Here is a 21,026-nt window from a genome sequence, read left to right as displayed (position 1 = left end):
TCCAAATACAAATTTTGATCAAATCCAATCACTAGAATATCGAAGTCCTAAGGCGCAAGTATGACTCTCATGCTTAGGCCTTTCAAGGAGTTTCGTGAGTGGGTCCGCAATGTTTTGATCAGTGTGAACTTTGCGAATACATATCTTTCCTTTTTGAACTTCATCTCTTATGTAGTTGAATCTCCACTCAATGTGCCTCGTCTTTTGATGAGCACGAGGTTCTTTGATTTGAGCAATTTCACCCTCGTTGTCACAAAAGATCTCTAGAGGGTCCTGAATGGTACGAACCACTCCTAGATCGGAAATGAACTTTCTAATCCATGCAGCTTCTTGAGCTGCCAGGGAGGCGGCGATGTATTCAGATTCAGTGGTGGATAAGGCTACCACATCTTGTTTTGCACTCTTCCATGAGACAGCACCACCATTGAGAACGAAAACATATCCCGATTGTGATCGAGAATCATCTCGATCAGTTTGGAAACTCGCATCAGTGTAACCCTTTACAACGAGTTCCTCCTCACCAGAGCCATATATTAGAAACATATCCTTAGTCCTTCTAAGGTATTTCAATATGCTCTTAACAGCCATCCAATGGCTAGTTCCCGGATTTTGTTGGTATCGACTTGTCATGCTCAAAGCGCATGACACATCCGGTCTAGTGCAAATCATGACATACATGATGGATCCTATAGAAGATGCATATGGGATACCACTCATTTTGTCTTGCACATCCTTTGAGCTTGGACATTGAGAAGCACTCAACATCGTTCCTCTTTGAATAGGTACCAAACCTTTCTTAGAGTTTTCCATCTTGAACCCTTTCAAGATCTTGTCTATATATGCACTTTGATTCAAACCTATCAACCGCCTTGATCTATCCCTATATATCCTTATTCCCAGAATATAGGCGGCTTCACCAAGATCCTTAATGGAAAAACAGCTTCCAAGCCAGGCTTTTACACCTTCCAAGGTTGGAATGTCATTTCCAAACAGTAATATGTCATCGACATATAATACCAGAAAGGTTATGATGCTCCCACTAGCTTTCTTATACACACAAGCTTCATCAGCGTTTTTGATGAATCCAAATTTCTTAACTTCATCATCAAAACGGCGATTCCAACTTCTAGATGCTTGTTTCAATCCATAGATTGATTTCTTCAACTTGCATACTTTGTTAGGATGTTGTGGATCGACAAAACCTTCAGGCTGAACCATATAAACATCTTCATTAAGATGCCCATTTAGAAAAGCAGTTTTGACATCCATTTGCCATATCTCATAGTCATAATATGCGGCTATGGCAAACAATATCCTAATAGACTTTAGCATCGCTACGGGCGAGAAAGTTTCATCATAATCAACCCTTTGAGTTTGAGTGAAACCCTTTGCTACAAGTCTAGCTTTATAAGTATCCAAGTTTCCATGCATATCAGTTTTCTTCTTGAAAATCCACTTACTTCCAACGAGTTTGGAATTTAGAGGTGGAGCAACCAAGTCCCATACTTGATTGTCATGCATGGATTGCATCTCAACATTCATGGCTTCTAGCCATTTGTTACAATCAGATTGCGACATTGCATCTCGGTATGTGGTGGGTTCATCCGAATCTACCACGTAGCATCCATCCATGAAAAATCCATATCTCTCAGGTGGGGTGCTAACTCTACCAGATTTGCAAATGTTTTGTGTGTTTTGATCAACCATTTGATCATCCTCAACAACCTCTTGTTGATTGCTAGCGTCAACCAAACGTGTATCGGCTGGTAGTTCTCAATCCTCTTCGAGTTCTACAGTTCTATCAGTTCCTTCCATAAGGAACCTTCTTTCCAAGAACTTAGCCTTTCGAGCTATAAACACTTTATGCTCGCTTGGATTGTAGAAATAATATCCCATCGAATCCGTGGGATATCCTACAAATATACACTTAGTGGATCGACATTCAAGTTTGTCAGGGGTGTAGATCTTAACATAAGCCTCACAACCCCATACCTTTAAATATGAAAATTTTGGAGCCTTTCCATGCCATATTTCAAAAGGTGTCCTATCCACTTTCTTGGTTGGTGCCATATTTAAAATACGGGCAGCGGAGATCACAGCGAAACCCCAAAATGATAGAGGTAATGAGCTTCTAGCCATCATGGATCGAACCATGTCCAATAAAGTTCGATTCCTCCTCTCGGACACACCATTATGTTGTGGTGTTCCAGGTGGAGTAAGTTGTGAGACAATCCCACAACTCCTAAGATGTTCTAGAAACGCATCATTGAGGAATTCACCTCCTCTATCAGAACGTAGTACTTTGATTGTTTTGTTGAGTTGATTTTGTACTTCATTTTGGAAGACTTTGAACATTTCAAAGGCCTCATTTTTGTGTCTTAACAAGAACACATACCCATAGAGACTATAATCATCGGTAAAGGTAATGAAGTATCTTTCACCATTTCTTGTCATTGTCCTAAAAGGTCCACATACATCCGAATGTATGATACCTAATAAGTTTTTCGCCCTCTCATTTGTTCCATTAAAGGGCTCTTTGGTCATCTTTCCCAATAAACAAGATTCACATTCATCAAATGAATCAACATTTGATTTCAAAAGACCATTCTTTCGAAGTGTATGAATACGATTCTTGTTTATGTGACCAAGATGACAATGCCAAAGAAAAGTATTACTCAAATCCATTTTGAGTCTTTTGGTGTTAGCTTGGTACAACGAGTTATCAATGTATGAGTCATCATGAATTAATTCATAAATGCCATTAAACGGCATCGCTTTAAAATAAAAAACATTATCCATGAAAACATAAATACCATTATCAACAAACTTAAAGTCATAACCAGATTGTCTTAATACAGAAACAGATATAATATTTCTAGTAAAACTAGGGGAATATAAAATGTTTTTCAAAATAATTTCCAAACCATTTGGAAGTTTTAAAACATAATCTCCTCGGGCTTGGACGTCAACCTTTGCTCCATTGCCTATGAAAAGACTTATATCTCCTTTCTTCACTTCATTTCTTCTTTTGAACCCCTGCAATGAATTGCATATATGAGTTCCACATCCGGTATCCAATACCCATGTGTTAGAAGAAATAATATTAAGATCAATGTGAATCATGAAAGTTGTACCTGAGGTTTGCCCCGCATCCCTATTAGCTTTCAACTCCTTGAGATAGGTCGGACAGTTTCTCATCCAATGACCTATCTTACCACAACCAAAGCTCGGATCCTCAGCGCTAACCTTTAGCTTCTTTGGTTTTGGTTCCGCCTTTGCCTTTCCCTTGAACCCCTTCTTGACTTGCCCCTTGCCAACGGCAACCCTTGCCTTTGGTTCCGGGTGATGCCTTTTCTTTGAGCCACCATCATTGATCGCAAGAACGGGTAAAACCTTTTTACCCATGCCGGCTTCGGCTGTCTTAAGCATTGCGTGAAGCTCACCAATTCTTTTGTCCCATCCGTTCATGTTGTAGTTCATGACGAATGTCTCAAACCTTTTAGTTAAGCCATTTAGGATCAAATCCGTGGCTAACTCTTTTGAGACGGGACAGTTAAGCCATTCAAGCCGATCAATGTGGCTCTTCATCTTAAGTACATAAGATGAAACAGATTGGGTTTCTTCCATATGACATGCATGAAGCGCTCGAACCGTTTCGAATCGCTCAACCCGAGCTTGAGTAAGGAACATTTCCTTAAGCTGGGTAATCATGTCATACGCCCCATGATTCTCGAAATCCTTTTGGATCTCGGGAATCATTGTTCCCAACATGAGGCAAGAAACTTGCACCGAATCCTCGGTGTATTTTAACCAATTAGCGTAGGCATGTAAATCGTCAACGTTTGGTTCATCGGGAATAGGATCATCTAAAATATAAGACTTCTTTTCTTGCTTGAGAACAATTCTCAAGTTTCGATACCAATCCATGAAGTTGTTATAGTTTAGATGATCCTTATCCAAAATGGATCTTAGTGATAAGTTATGCACGGGTGGGATAATAGCGTTTGGTGCGTTGTTTGCGGCCATCTAAAAGAAATTTTAACAAAGTTCAAATTAGTATTTTCGATATTAATAAAATTTTAATCTTTAATACCCTTTAATGTCTCCAAGACAATTATTGATTAAAATCTAGAACCCAACGTTTCATTCAAATAATAGTTAGGTGACCTTTATCCTACTATTCAAATTAACAAGGTAGTCAACGTTTGACGATTGCAACCCTTTACAACTTCTAGTTTTATGGGATCGGTTAAACATCATATGTTTAGCTGGTATGTTTAATCCCATCAACACCTTTGAACGCCATGTTAAGGTGATCCTATAGTCATGGTTTCAAATCAAGTCGTCCTACTTATACACACGTGTGAGTTTACTCATACAAGTGGTTAGGTGATCCTAATGCCAAAAGTACTTGTAAAATCACCTTAAGATCACAAGTTTTCTTAAAAGTGCTTAGGTGATCCTAACTCACTTTCAAGTCTACAAGTGACTTAAGTGTCGTATAAAAAGATGGTGTTTAACTTGTCTTAAAAGGGATTTAAGTTTTCTAAATTCTAGATTGGAAAACTATTTATTGTACCTTTCATTTGCATGCATTCAAATGTATGGTACTTAGTTGAAAAAACCATTTTCAAAGTTCCTATTAATAAAACCCATTTTATTATGAAATCATTAGTTATTAATAAAACCAATTTTTTTATTACCTAACGATTTCTAAGGAACCAATTTTATGCTAGTTGATTTTAACCAAACCATATTGCAAATAATACAAACATAAGTAAATCAACCATGCAAGCATAAAATATACACAACCAGAAGTTCATATCCATAGCCTCCTAATGTTGACCACACTTGTTGACCGAAGACAAGTGTGTCAAAAAGTCTCTCCTAAGGGACCCAAAAGAACATGCACTTGTGTCGGTGAACTCCCACTTGATTCCGCATCCATATGCTCCAAGTGTTTACCCCGGTGTTGTGGTCTCCATCATTTTATTTGGGCTTCCATCCATGCATCTTCTTTTACAAAATATATCCTAATACATTTTTCTAGTAAAAGAAATACATCTAATCTACTTATTATGACAAACCAAATGAATGAATAAATAGATTACAAACCCAAATAAATATTACAACCAAATCGAATGAATAAACAACCAACACAATCATTCAACCAAACACAAGGCCACGGCTAGGTTATGAACATCTATTACACATCCAAATATGCAATAATACAAGACCAAAATGGTTCCCCTTTTTGCCTCAAAACTTTCGGCCAAAGCTTAAGCAAACCGAAAGTTTCGGGTTTTGTCCAAACAAACTAAACAATCATCCAAATGACTTGGTTTTTCAAGATTACCAGATGCATGTAAAGTATAACCTTGAAAAACCATGGGGTAACCAAAACCCCAAAAAGTTTCGGCCAAATGGTGAAACCCACCATAAACCCGAAAAATTTTGGGTCTAATGAAGCATGCATTCGTATAAGCGGCTCTTGATACCATTGTTGGGTTTTAACAAGATTATCAAAGTGATAAAATCCCTATTTTACCAAAAACGCAGCGGATATAAAAGTTTAAATCTTGTTAATATGATATGTATAAAACCAATTTTAAACATGCAAAACCCAAACCCGGATCCAAATACGAATTACACACTATCAAATACATACATGTCACTATAAGTCCATGCATGTTACTACTACCTTTCAATATGACAAAACCGGGTGAAAGAGATGATGATTAAAAGGTAAGAACTTGAATATGGAAGCTCCTCAAGCTAGCATACCCCAAGCTTCAACAACACACCACTTCTAGCTAGGATTTGCACTTGAAATTTTCTTCTTCTTTCTTATGTTGGATGAAAATACCCAAGAGAGGAAGAGAGAAAAGTTTACTTGGAAATTATGTGTGTTATGAAAGAATGAAAGAGAAAGACTTGGTTTTATTCAAAGGCATCTTTCTCTCCACCAATAATAACCATTGCATGTCTCCACTCACCTTGCATGTCTCCACTCAAACATATAATAATATTACATTTGAAAGAGTATTAATCCTTTTCCTTTTTTTTATAAAGTTTTATATATATATATATATATATATATTTATAAGTTTATAACTTATAACTTATAAAACTTATTATATGTTAAGATACATGCTTGGTTATTATTATTCACATATTGTTATTCAACCAACTTAAATAACACTATGTAATGTTCTCTCATAAAACATAAATCATCCATATGATTTTTTTATTACACAAGTACATTTTATTTAGAAACCTCTTTCCAAATAACTCAAGTGTTAATATTCATTTGTTATGATCACATCATATGTAAACGAATATTATCGGTGTTTGTCTAGCTTGTAATTGGGTATGACCCGACTTGGATCATAACGTACTAGCCACATCAATTATAATATGTCTCTTGGGCAGACCGAGTCCAACAATTTCTTGTTATTGAAGCTTAGTTACCTTCTGTCATTGCTAAAAAGGTATGTACTTCACTTGTAATTGAAGCTTAGTACATCTTTTTTCATCGCTAAATGGTTTTTTGATGAATTAGAACCCTAGAGATGTCGTAAGTATGTTAGAGTTTGAGTTTTTATGACAACAGTTTGCTGACAGATTCGTTTTTGTTTATTTATTGGTATGTAACTTGATGTTAAACGGTGATTATTAAAAGATTGTTGATTCTAGAATATATTTATATGAATCTAGTTTCCAAAAAGGTAACGTTTGCAATTTTTGGACGAGTTTGGAATAGTTATTATGATTTTACAAAAACACTGGTCAAAGCTGATTTGGGGAGTTATATTCTGGTCTGTCTTTCCGACACCATAACTCCCTAATGACAAAACTAAACGGGTTAGTTCCAGTTCTGAAAATTCGTATTATGAGTTTTGAAGACAACTCAATTGGTCTTGCATAATTTGGATTATTGAGTTGATAGTACCATTAAACAAGTGTTTGTTGTGCAATCTGCTGAACTGTTGGTACATACCTGTAATGGTTGAATTATTGTGAGTTTTTTATACATGAGAAAAATATAATAAAAATTTTTTGAGAAACCTAATTCATATATTCTACCGTGGTAAATTTTGTAGAATTTATACTTAATCTTTTCTTAGTGAATACAATTAGTTTGTACATGCTATAATCTGTCTCGTTAACTAAGTGATCATAAGTTAAGTTGTATGATGAATGTTTGCTTGATTTGCCATGATACGATGTGTGAATACGTGTTAGGACTTTTTTGTACAGTTGACATTGATTATTATCACCAATGAGTCGTTGATTCAAGTTTGCGTTTGTGTATACATTATGTCTAATGTGATTGTGCGTGATAGTCGTCGTGTTATGCGTGGACGTACCACGGTACCTAGGAAGGTGAAAACCATCATGGTGGGGCATCACTTGCTGGATCACATGAGGATGGTGTTGGTAGTGGCGATGTCGATGGTCTACAAATGTATACATGTGGGAGACACGTCATCTATCGTGCCTCGGGATACCTCTAGGAAGAAATTTAGTGTAAAGATTTGGGATATGTATGATTTTAGTTTTAAGATTTTCATTATTTATGTTACAAATATACTTACTTGGTTATTTCAATATTATAGGTTTGCGAGTCATGAGATTCATATATAGGAATATCATAAAAATACTAATCGAGCATTATGATGAACATTGGGCTACATTCATAATGGTGCCAAAGAATGTGATCGCTCGTATGTTTGCTCGTTTTCGGGTAATATATTAGTTAATTATTTTATATCTGCTTGGTTTGGTTTGGTTCGGTTTAAAAGTTATAAGATTTGGTTTTGGTTTACATAAACCAAAATCCGTTACCAACGGTTTGGTTTATGGTTTGACGAAAAACCGCGAAACCGGACCGTGAACACCCCTACTTGGCTTTGAGGTTTCGCCTCACATTAACCCTTTACTAGTTATGATGCTAATATTTTAACAATTTTAGGTTCAAAAAGTTAGAGCCGAAATGGAAAAATAACACGAAAATGAAAGGAAGTCAAGAAACGAGTTGGAAGAACGAGTGCAACGAACGGAACAAATGGAAAAAGAACTTAAGGAAAATGAAAAAAGGAGGCAAAAACAATTTGGTGAGTTTATGAGAAAGATTGAGGTCGGTAGTAATTAGTAGTAGTTTTAAATATTTTGAATTTATAACTTATTTGTGAAGGTTTGTTAATGTAAACTCGTTTTGAATTTATGTTATTGGGTTTGTTAAGCTTATGAAATAGCCACATTTATCTGTGTGTGACCAAAAGTATGATAATAGCCACAGTTTATATTACAAAAGCATTATGTGTGACAAACGGTAAGACAATGGCCACACCACAAACTACAAAAGAGTGTTTGAGTGGCAAGTTCACATTTTTAGCCACATTGACAATAACCTCCAGTGTTTATATGATATGAATGGCCACACAATACATCACTATGTGTGACGAAAAGTTTGACAATAGCCACACTTTAAATTAAGAAAAGTATTATGTGTGACAAACGATAAGACAATGGCCACACCACAAACTACAAAAGAGTGTTTGACTGGCAAGTTCACATTTTTAGCCACATTGACAATAACCTCCAGTGTCTATATGATATGATTATCCACGCAATACCTCACTATGTGTGACAAAAAGTTTGACAATAGCCACACTTTAAATTACGAAAATCATTATGCGTGACAAACGGTAAAACAATAACCACACTATAATCTACAAAAGAGTGTTTGAGTGACAAGTAAACATTTTTAGCCACTTTTAATGTAATATCCAGTGTCTATATGATATATTTAGCCACATTGTTATTAAATTTAAGTGGCCATTGCTTTGCTATATCCACACGGTATATGTCACAATGCATGCTTAACACAACCCTATTGGCCACATTATTATAAAATTCATGTGGCTGAAACATGAATTCATGTGGATCTATACGTGCAATGGTCACTCATAGTAAATAGTCATGTGGCCATTTTCTACCGTTTAGCCACACTTATTAGAGACGCTTCTTGTTGGCCAGCAACTAATGCCTGTACCCTTTAGCCACACTTATAACCACATGAGGCCACTAAAAACTGTGTGTGGCCATATCATACCCACAGTGTCGCGACCTTTGGTCACATATGACCTGAACCAAATGTGTGTGGCTAAAGGCCTACGGCCACACTTTTTTTGTGTGACCAAAAGTCAATTTTCACGTAGTGTATTTAATTAGAAGTTTGCTTGAATGTTTGTTATACAATTTCATTCGGGTTATTCAGATTATTTCGGATCATACGAATCCGATCCGAATCCATCGGAAATCAATTCTGATCGTATATGAACATCCCTAATTCGGATCGAATCAGAGTTCGGATAGGGTCCTAAAAACTTCAAATTCGAACAATCTGAACCGAATAATCCGTTACACGATACGATGAACATCCATATCTTCTAAACAACCACAACCCCCCCCCCCAAACCCAACACAGACACGCAATGATAAGGTTAGCACATTACATGAAGACATTTTATCTTCGTTTATATTTGATTTTTGAGATTGTCTTTCTCGTGAAAAATAATTTTTTTTATAGTTTTCAGATACTATGGGATGACCGTCATTATGTCATGCAAAAACCTAATTAATCGTAGCTAGAGAAAGTAGGGTATCATATCCATGAGAAGCATGCGACCAGTATTAGACTTTTTCTTTAATTACGTACTATATAATGAAGGTTAATCTTGAATTATTAATAAAGTAGGGTTTACTTTGTTATGTTTTATTTTAGTTAATTAAATTATAATAGGTTTAGAAAGGTTTATCTTGCGGAGAAAGTTTAGTAATCGTCTTGGAGAGAAAGTTAAATAGATCTATAAATAGCTGTCTAGGTTACTGTTTTTTTGTGTGTCAATAATTCTCTTTCTTAGTATGTTTGTGATGTTCGTTTGATTATATGAAAAGAGTCATGGGTTGTCACCCTACTATCTCATGTTCGTTTGTTTGATCTGATGATTGTTTGTTCCGTATGGTCTAACAATTGATATTAGAGCTATATGTTATTGATCGAGAAGCAAGCAACATTAGGGTTTGTATGTTCTGCGTCTGAGTTTGATCGAAAAGGGAATAAGCCAAGTAGCTGGTTGACTTCTTGTTTACTCCTTACATTAATTATAAAATTCACCGCCACCGAAAGAGTGTTTATGTGGCCTTGAATGAAAAATTTTTGCATGGTCAGAAAAGTATCAAATCTTGGGTGTCATTCAAATTACCGAGAGCAACCAATAGGCAAGGTGTGATATCTTTTTTGAATAAAAAATCGATTACTCTCTTCGTCCCTCTTTAAGTGTTATGGTTTGAAAAACACAAAATTTAAGGTAGATTGAATTATTATTTTTTCTGCTTACCAAATGCAATAATGCTCTTGAAAATTGGGTCCATCAATATAGTTTGCGTACTAAAGGGTGCAAATTTGTTATAGTGGATCGGTGTTTTATTATTAAAACCATAGCCGACTTGCTTTGTAATTTGGAAAAGAAATCAAAATCACATAAAGAAACTTATGTTCTGTTGTGGGATTCATTATAACACAACAACTCAAATAATTAAGTAAGAATAAAATTGATTCTTGCAGAGAATTAATTTGTCCACACTAAGTATGTTGGCAGACTTACCGATCCAGTAATAGAGAATAGAAAAGGTTGTGGTAGGAGATTGGTTTCGGGATCAGAAATCAATTGCAATTGAAAGAGCATACCAGAAAAGAAATAAGAGCTAGGAAAGAGACGATGGTGATTGGGGGACTTCCGGTATTGACGAAATCGAATTGTCCAGCCACCTCTCTGTGGTCCTCCACCCCTTACCTCCTCCACGCCTCTCCGCCAACACCGTCTCCCTCCACCTCACCCCCACCGGCCGAGCCGACTCCCTCACCCCCCACCCCTCCCTCTGCTTCGTCTCCCCACACGTCGCCCGCCTCCCATTTCCCGAAGCAATCGACTTAATAACAACAACTAAAACCTTTCTGGCAACAAAATTATAAGATCACCTTTCACCTTTCACGAGCACCACCGTTGTCAATAGCCTTGCCGTCGTGTTACTGCACCACCGCCGTCAACCGTCAACCCAGCTTTACCCTCCCTCTCTCACGATTTCAGCACCACAGCTAGATCAGCTTCAACATCAACACCTGATCAAGGTTTTGGGTCTGTCCACCAGGTGTTCGATAAAATGTTTCAATGAGTTAATCGGTTTTTTTGGGTTTATGGAGGTGAGAGCAACTGTCGGTTGCTATCCTTTCGCCTCTTAATTCAGGTTTTTACTCCCAAACTCAGCTCGAGTTTGTTTGTTGACTTTTCATCGTGTGGGGTTATGACTAGGGCTCGGATTGTCAACGGAGCCCCATCGGGGGAGGTGGGCACGGGCTATTGGCCGTGCCCGTTTAGGGGATTCCATTGTTGCCCGGATGGATTGGTTGGGTCCAAGGGGATCCAAAGGTTAGGGGCACATATAAAGCGGTTTCACCTATATTCGGATGACAAAAAATGCACTATGCGGGATGCGGTATCCGGGGATTGTGAGCTTTTTGTTGCGTTGGCAGATGCTCTAATAGTTACCAAACTATGGTTGTGTGGTGAGTGCATGTCTTTACAGGCCCTCAATCGACACTGTCACCATGTAGACAAAGTTATCAAGTTCAAAGGTGATACGGGAGGGGTGGAAGACTTCCTTGTCGGGATCCCTAAGCCACAACTTGCGATAGATGTAGTTGATTTGGGTGGGATAGTTTTGGGCGCGACCCTCCTTGACTGTATTTTCGTACTTCTGGTAAAGGCAGTTAAAAGCATCCCTCCTAGCTGTCGCATGGCATTTGCCCATGCCTTATCTGCTTCATTGTGCAATGTGGTGTCTAGGCCAGAGTCCATTGAAGCGTGGGTTAAACTTTTGATATTACCCCGTTGCACATTACAAGTTGTCAAGCCTTCCAACCAACAGGAGCGTAGGTCGGGGAATAGGAAATCCTTACAATGCCATTCTATTCGGCAGGCCCTAGCAAGTTGGGGTGATGGAAGCGGATGTGTTGATCTTATCCAATCGCTCTTTAACCAACCGATGGATATGGGCTCAAGAGCTGATGAGGGCTCCTTCGGGGGTGATCATTCGAGGGAGGGCCTCAATGCTAAGCAATGTATTCGAAAAGTTGCTGATGGGCACTTCACGACCGCAGTTAAAGTTTTGTGCTCTTCGGGTGTTGCTCCTCTTGGTGACGCTACTATGAAAGAGTTGCTTGATAAGCATCACATCTTGCTTCCGCCCGCCTTGCCTGATTCCTTACTCTCGGTGGCCCCTTTGGTTGTGGATGTTGAAAGTGTCCTAGGGTGTATTAAATCATTTCCTAAAGGGACTTCCTGTGGTAGAGATGGGCTTAGGGCCCAACATATTTGGATGCTCTATGTGGGGAAGGATCTGCGATTGCCGTGGGGTTGCTTAAGGCTATCACTAAGGTGGTTAACTTGTGGTTAGGGGGGAGATGCCCTGTTTCTTAAGCGGAGTTTGTGGCTTCGGCCCCTCTAACGCCACTGCCCCGACAATGGGGTTAGGCCTATTGCCGTTGGTGCGATTTGGAGAAGACTTGTATCCAAAGTGGCTATGAGGAGTGTTGGGAAAGAGATGGCAAAATTCCTTGGTGATTTTCAATTTGGGGTGGGGATCCCGAGTGGAGCGGAGGCGGTGCTTCATAGCGCGAATAGATTTCTTAACATGTTCCACTTGGATGGGTTGTTGGCTTTGCTTACAGTAGATTTTTCTAATGCCTTCAACCTGGTGGATAGGAGCACACTCCTGAAGGAAGTTCGTGCCAGATGCCCATCTATTTCCCTATGGGTTAATTTTCTTTACGGGCAACCGGCTAGGCTATATGTAGGGAATGATTGTATCCAGTCAACTACTGGGGTTCAACAAGGCGATCCTTTAGGACCCCTTCTCTTTGCATTAGCTTTACACCCCCTCATTCATCAAGTACGAGATGGTTGCAAGTTACTTTTCCATGCATGGTACTTAGATGATGGCATGATTATAAGAGACGCCATTGAAGTGGCTAAAGCCTTGGATATAATTAGATCTAAGGGTCCAAGTTTAGGGCTTGAACTTAATATTAAAAAGGCAGAAGTATACTGGTCGTCGTGCAATGGGGTAAAGGCAAAAATAGGTTTATTTCCTATCGGGATTGGGAGACCGGAGTTAGGGGTAAAACTCCTTGGAGGTGCGGTTAGCCGGGATGCTGGGTTTATCAGTAGTTTGGCCATTACCAAAGCTTCAAGAGCCGTGGAACTAATGAGATGTCTTACTCGTCTGCATGACCCTCAATGTGAGCTTCTCCTGCTTCGCACATGTATGGGGGTGGCTAAATTGTTGTTCGGACTCCGAACATGTCAGCCTATGTTTGTTAAGGAAGCTGTCTCTGTTTTTGACAAAGGGCTTCGAGCGGCGATTGAGGATATTGTGGTATGTGGGGGTCCGTTTTTTGGGGATTTTCAATGGAGACTAGCCTCTCTCCCTATCCATTTCGGTGGTTTAGGGTTATTCAGCTAAGGATGTTTCTACCTATGCTTTCGTCGCCTCGAGAGCACAATCTTGGAAGTTACAGGACCACATTATGGGTGATTGTGGTGGTGATGGGTTAGATTCCGATTTTGGGTGTGCGATGGATTATTTGCACAATTCTATTCCCGATTTTGATCTTGGCGGGTTCGCTAATAAGAACATCGCCCCCCCCCCCTTAAGACCAAAATGCTTTGGCGAGTGCCCTTTATAGTAAAACCGTCCAATGTTTGGGAGAAAAGTTTGGTATCTTCTCTCGTCAAAGAGCGGTATTAGAATGTCTTCAGGCTCCTCATGCTCAACTTTTGGCTGTCATCGCAATCGAAGGTGTAACATTTCGGATCTTTCTTTTTTTTTTTTGTAATTATACCCGACCCGTTTAAGGGTTCGGGTCACTCGTTAATGAAATGATCGCATTTATTGAATAATATATTATTTAATACTTTAAATATTTAAAGTTACAAGAATTTACAATTTTTAATGCTTAAATTCAAACTTTAACCCAAAGATGTTTCCATCTCAATAGTACAGGGACTAGTTGTGTAAACCTGCTATAGGATGATATTTATTTTATATATAATAATAAACTAAAAGCCCTAACCCATCTAACCGGTCCAACCAGATCACCCGTGGACCAAACCCGACCCGACGGCACCCCACATCTTCAAAATCATCAATTCCCGCTCGTCTTGACCGATTATCTTAGGAAATTAGCATTTTCGGTCGTATAATCCATTAATTGACACCCAATTTTAGTAAACACGCGTTAATTCATTCTTAATTTGATCGATTTACCATATTAAACCCCAACCAAACCCTAACTAGTGATCCTATATAATCCCTTCGTGTTAGATCAATTAATCTTGCAGAAACCTTCTCCTCACTGGCGCGACCTTTCCCCTAAAACCAATTCAGTTAACAATCGCATCCCGTCACTTAAATTAACCCACCTAGGCCGTAACACCTTTGAGCGAATTCACCATATTAGCGGCTGTTATTTTTCGATTAAAAGGTACAGCTAGTATCACGTTTTGTCATAGATCAATAGCCCTAAACATTTTTGATCGAACATGAACCAGATTATCCAATTGGATAATCTAGGGTTCATGTTCCTTTAGATATGGGTTTATAGATTTCGGATCTGCAAATATAACAACTGCCATGTTGGCTCAGTTGGCTAGCCTACTGATTAATATAGGCTGTGTCGCGGGTTCGAACCCGACCTAGCCGGTTTTGTTATATATATTTTTTATTTTCTTCCTCTGTTTTATATGTTTAAATATTTACTATCCTTTACCAAACAAACATTCAAATATTATAAAACCGACAACCTTAAGTCGTGTTCTCGTCATCTAAAACCCGGTTTTTGAATTTCATTTTTTTCTAATCTTTCTTTAATTTACCATTTGTATACAACGCTAAGTAATCATTATTTTGATAAACCGAACCCCATGACAACTCTTTTATTTTCATATTTACGAATAAATATGTATATATATATATACTTGTTTAAATATTATAATTGAGTCTATATATATATATACATATTATACACTTACACTTTATAAATAAGATGTAAATTTATATTCTTTTTATGACTCTCGTTAACGAACCAAATTATATTAGATAATCAAAATATTTCTCTTAGTGTTTCGTTATGATTATATTGATTCATGTTATCATAAATAACTAGAAATCTTTGTTGGTGAATCTCGAGGAGTTTGACCGTTTTACATCCTAGCATTTTCTTTTATTATCTCGTCCTCGTTTATCCTACACTATAAGGTATGTAAATTCACATTTCACTTTTTACCGCTTTACAATTTTGGGGGCGTTATGCGTTCACAATCAAATTATTGTTTTCACTACGATTCCATTATATGCGTAATTGAAATTGCTCGATTAGTTGATATGTGCAAATGTGACTATGTGTTTATTTTATGTTGGTTGGTATCTCATCCTCATCCTCATTAGTATGATCATACGCCGTCGGAGTAAACCCTTATCTATGTGATTCGGTTGAAAAGACAACTTTTATTTATTGTTACACTAATTGTAGTGATTTACTATTATCGCATGGAATTGTCATTTTATTATTATATATGCTCAAAACCGTGGTTTACTTGCTCAACTTATTGTTGACAAGTATATGTATTTTCACGCATGACGCTGGTAGCTCTATTGGATGACTTCAAGATTGTTGAAGTAGTGTTACTTTAGGTTGCTCAATGATGTGAAGAATGCTATTTAATTTAAGTTTATTATTGATATATGTATATGTTTAGAGAACTATGTATTATTGTGATTTAATGTATGGTTTATGTGAAATAGTAATTTTGATATTGACACGTGTAATTACATAGTGTCTTTTGAGCTATGATACAATTAATGTCACGCCCCGGCATGTTCCGCCGTAGGTTGGGGTGTGACATATTGGTGTCAGAGCCGAAGGCTATAAGATAGGTGGTTAGACGTAATGACCTAGTAGCATGATTAGGGTCCCTATACGTGTTTCCTATACGTGTGCACCCTACTTGTTTTAATTTTGTACATAGCTTAGCATATTTAAATTGTTTATCATATACAATTGTACACAAAAGCACACACCTAATCCGAGGCTATGCCTCACTCTCAAAATTGTTTTCAAAACTTTAGGAAGATTTTTTTTATCGGGAAATTCCTTAGGAAATCACACATTTTTGCTCCCCCCCTCTTTGAGGATGATTCGTGGGACGGATATGTAGTAACCGGAAGAGGGACACACTTGTTTACCGAACCCTTGATACCAAGGCTTGCGAGCCTAAGGAAGTACAATACGCATAAATCTCAATCAACCGCGAGACCTGGTTGCCTTCCCGGAGTGTTCGGTAAGGGTGTGGAACTTATTAGGCCAAAGCATATCACACCAAACGTACCCGAATCTACTACCCTCATTGTATCAACGTGGTCATGTGACGATCACATTCTTAAATTTATAACCGAATTCACGGTGATTTCGTGGCTAAACTCGGTTTTTTCGTATTTTGTTTTGTTGATCAGATGGATGAAGTATGTTCAATGGGGTGGTTCCCGAACTACTTCAATCATCTACCTCAACACCCCCTCAAATTCGATTTTGATTGTTTTTTTTTTATTTGGTGTTCGATATTTTTCATTTGTTGGAAGGACCCATGGTGGCTCATGAAGCCCTAATCGACAAATGAACCCATGTATTTTAATTCAAGTTATGTTGTTATATATATTTATTTATATATTTTTTTAATGATGATAAAATGTTATATAATCAAGTCTCGTAAGTAATGAAATTTTCTACCTCAAACTACTATTATTGTACACGAGTATCAATTTACATCAAATTCTTATTTACTAAATCACTTTTGAACCAAGATTTATTGATTCCATCTATTCTTACACTTAGAAATATTTTTTAATCCACATAATTAGATACAAATTCCTCATTTATTAAGACTCGACTATCACAAGTTAATCAGACAACTTACACTCAAATATTGAGTGATTAACAAATTCATCATTATTTATCTTATCACATTATTAAAACATCAACAATATTATTGCATAATTTAATAATCGAATGGTCTTCTTCGCATAAACTTTATTCAAGTATTTAACCTAATTTTTTTTTTTAAGTTTGTTAATACTTATTAATTTATCAAACTTTCATAAAACGCATTTACCCATCAAAATTATATGATTAAACCTCAAAACAGATTTTAACTTATCCTTAAGTTAGGAGTAGACGCTAGCTCAACACATTTTAAGCTCAATTTCCTTAATAAGTTCTTTGTGGTTTACACAACTCATTTCTAAAAAAAATTAATAAAAAAAATAAAAAAATCATGTTTTTATTAATCGTAAAAGGCGTTAAACAAGAAATTACTTGTAATCAAAGAGTAATCAGCTGGTCACTCGCATAATACCTCCAATTCAAGAGACTGAAACCAAAACAACTCAATATTGTACGCCATACAAACTTTTGAAAATTTTAACTCACTTACCCCTGCTTATCCTCATCACCAATCACACTGGCAAAACGCAAGTAAAATCGTCAAGTTGTACTATTCCTCGACAATCCACCTCAACCCAAACATAACATCCTAAACGAGGAAAGGCTTACGTCAAAATTCGCCGTCATGCTCCTCTTGTATCTACCATCATCCCTTTTCATTCAATATTCTCACAGGAAACCATCGTTTCATCGTCGTTTGTTGAATTTCACGACTGCCTTATGACTACTATGATCACCAAAGAGTTTGCAACTATTATACGTGACTCAATTTAAAAGCCTCAGCTCTAATTGTGTTGTTTCAAGACCAAAACCGACTCATCCGCTGACGCTTAAACCAAACCTAAAATCTGTTTCAAATACCAACAACAAGTGTAAGGTCAATCACCAAAGCTATATTGTTAATAAAAAACAACCCTCAACCTCGACACAGACCGAGACGCCTCAAGAAGGAAACCATGCACTAGTCCTCACCCGTTGTGCTTCACCTGTAACCGTTGTCGCTCTGCTAAATCCTTGTTCCAGCTATACACATCGCTATGGCCCCCTTGCTAACTTTTATCGTGCCCTGCCTAGTGTACAGACCATCCCAAAAACAGCCTACCGCTCACACTTAACCTGGCGTTCTTAATAACCGCGCTTGATACCATCATGGAGACCCAAATCATCCCCGGAATATGTGCCATCAAGTCAAACCTATCAACCCCACATCCTTCAAGTCTCCCGAGTCAATCAAGGTCCTTATTACCTCACCAATTCCATACCCACAAGCTCAAGTTACCCATTTATACCATATTGCAAACCCAAATTACGCAACCCCAAATTACGAACTCAACCTATTTGAGCTACTCCAAGATTCTGACCTTTGTGAACTAAATTTCTCATGGTACTTCTTGTCACATTAACCCCTCAAGAGACCCGAAGACTTGCATTGTGTTCTTTAGTCGATCTTAGATATTTTAAGTCTTTCCTCAATTTTAAATTTATTACGCCTTTTATGGCATCAAAATATTTTAGTATAAACTAATAACATTTCACGTATTTTACGAATAACGTTCACATTAATTAAGTAGATTGGTTATTAAAACATATATTTGCCTCATTTTTACCCTCCTCAACCATCCCAAATCATTTTATTAACCTCAACTATTAATAAATTATTTCTTTACAACTTTAAGGACTTACATTTAAATAATGTCCTAGAAATTTATGAACTTTTTCCTAATTTATAGTCATACATTTTTAAAACTTGTGCCACTCACAAATTAATGTTTTCAAACGCTTTTGTAAACCACACGATGGAACGAATTATGCGGACCATCCAACGACCGAAGTAATTATGGATGCATACATAATTACCTAAGTCGTCGCATGGAAATCATGATACGTACAATCGTGTGTCATAATCCTAGAACCGATGGTAGTTTGGGACAACGGTACAATTTTGGTATGATAAGAATATGGTGGATACGCAGCTGGTACATCCTATATATAAATGTTCTTATCGGATTGTCATTAGTAGCATTATTATATTACTTTAAGTTCCGGGATATGATAAATTTTATATTTGTAAGTTTTCTTTCTGTAAAATGATTAGTTTTATCTTTCAACTAACCCAAGTTCTATATTATTCTAAATCATAATGTTATTTTAAATCATAAGTAAAAATTCCCTTTATGGTATTGAAATAATATTCTTTATTTGCGAGACTAATCGTAAGAGCCACATTAAATCCATTCATGCTCAAATTACGTCGTCATCCAATTTGACCTTCAATACCGCACCCTCGACGCACGACACGTCTCCGTCACCGAAGATAACTTATACGAAGAGATGTTGTGTTGTGCCGACCTCCAACTTGAAACCAAACGTAACGCCCCATGCTATAATTTGAATCGTCTATTGTTTTCCCAATCGTGACGATCTTCGTGTATTCATCCTTGATGATGATCATAAGTCACGATACTCTATTCACCCTGATGCAGTTAAAACGTATGCCGACCTCCGTTTCCATGCTTTGGTGGCTGGGAATGAAGAAAAATATCATAGTGTATCCATCCTGGTGCCTCACTTATTCTAAGATAGATTCGAGCACCAAGAGCTGTTTGGCTTGCCCGATCAACCCCCAATTTCCGCTGGGAATTAGCGAGCCACAAAATTCATTACGAAACACCCCAAATACTTAAAGCCGTAATAACACCGTTTGAGTTATTGTTTATCGATTTACCAATTCGGTTCTCCTCAATTCCTTATTGCGAGGAGTGCCCTACTAGTATAGTAGCCCGATTTCATGTCAAGGGCATCTTTTGCCATCATAGGACGCCTTTGACCATTATCTCCGATCGAGATAATCGATTTATCACTCGTCTTTGGAATTCATTGTAAACCGCCTTGACCTAAACGCCGCTTATTATCCGCGAACCGATAATTAATCCGAGCTTGTCCAAGAAACGTCCCAATTGAATTGCATTTATTCGTCAAAACTCTCTTGCCGCCCGTAGCCGTCAAAAGAGCTACGCCAATAAGCATCGTGAACCCCTCAAGTTCAATGTTGTTGAACATTTTTTTCCTTAGAGTATTCCCTTGGAAGGGAGTAGCTCATCTTGGTAACAGAAATACGCTACCTTCTTGTTTTGTTGGTCCGTTCGAGGTAGCTGAAAGAGTTTATTTTGTATCGTTTCAACCCACCTGATGAACTTTCCAATGTTCATCCAACCTCCTTCACATTTCCAATCACAAGAACTGCTTAACTGAGGGGAACCTTCATATACCTCTTGACTAAGTACAAATTGCTGAATCTAAATGTGGTTCCGAGTTCACTTGGGAAAGAAAAGACCAAGTGGAGTCCAAGAACCCGCATCTCTTAGTTACGGCTTAATTTCTAATTTTGGTACGGAATTTCCTAAAGTAGTGAATGTTGTAACATTTTGGATCTTTCGTTTTGTTTTGTTTTTGTTTTTTTTTTTTGTAATTATACCCGACCCGTTTAAGGGTTCGGGTCACTCGTTAATGAAATGATCGCATTTATTGAATAATTTATTATTTAATACTTTAAATATTTAAAGTTACAAGAATTTACAATTTTTAATGCCTAAATTCAAACTTTAACCCAAAGATGTTTCCATCTCAATAGTACAAGGACTAGTTGTGTAAATCTGCTATAGTATGATATTTATTTTATATATAATAATAAACTAAAAGCCCTAACCCATCTAACCGGTCCAACCAGATCACCCATGGACCAAACCCGACCCGACGGCACGCCACATCCTCAAAATCATCAATTCCCGCTCGTCTTGACCGATTATCTTAGGAAATTAGCATATTCGGTCGTATAATCCATTAACCGACACCCAATTTTAGTAAACACGCGTTAATTTATTCTTAATTTGATCGATTTACC

At 37.5% G+C, this 21,026-nt stretch overlaps 1 protein-coding gene across 1 annotated transcript; it reads left to right on the top strand.

The window, feature by feature from the left end:
- Positions 1 to 12,669: 12,669 nt before the first annotated feature.
- On the top strand, positions 12,670 to 13,590 carry LOC143548884 (uncharacterized). The gene has a single exon (XM_077039933.1). It carries the CDS (start codon positions 12,670 to 12,672, stop codon positions 13,588 to 13,590), a length of 921 nt encoding a protein of 306 aa, XP_076896048.1.
- The last annotated feature ends 7,436 nt before the right edge of the window (positions 13,591 to 21,026 follow it).

Source organism: Bidens hawaiensis, unplaced genomic scaffold, assembly GCF_021521415.1.
Source record: "Bidens hawaiensis isolate Kalapana, Puna unplaced genomic scaffold, B.hawaiensis_p1.1 tig00015293_1, whole genome shotgun sequence".
Classification (NCBI taxonomy): domain Eukaryota; kingdom Viridiplantae; phylum Streptophyta; class Magnoliopsida; order Asterales; family Asteraceae; genus Bidens; species Bidens hawaiensis.
This window is presented reverse-complemented; position numbering and strand designations above follow the sequence as displayed.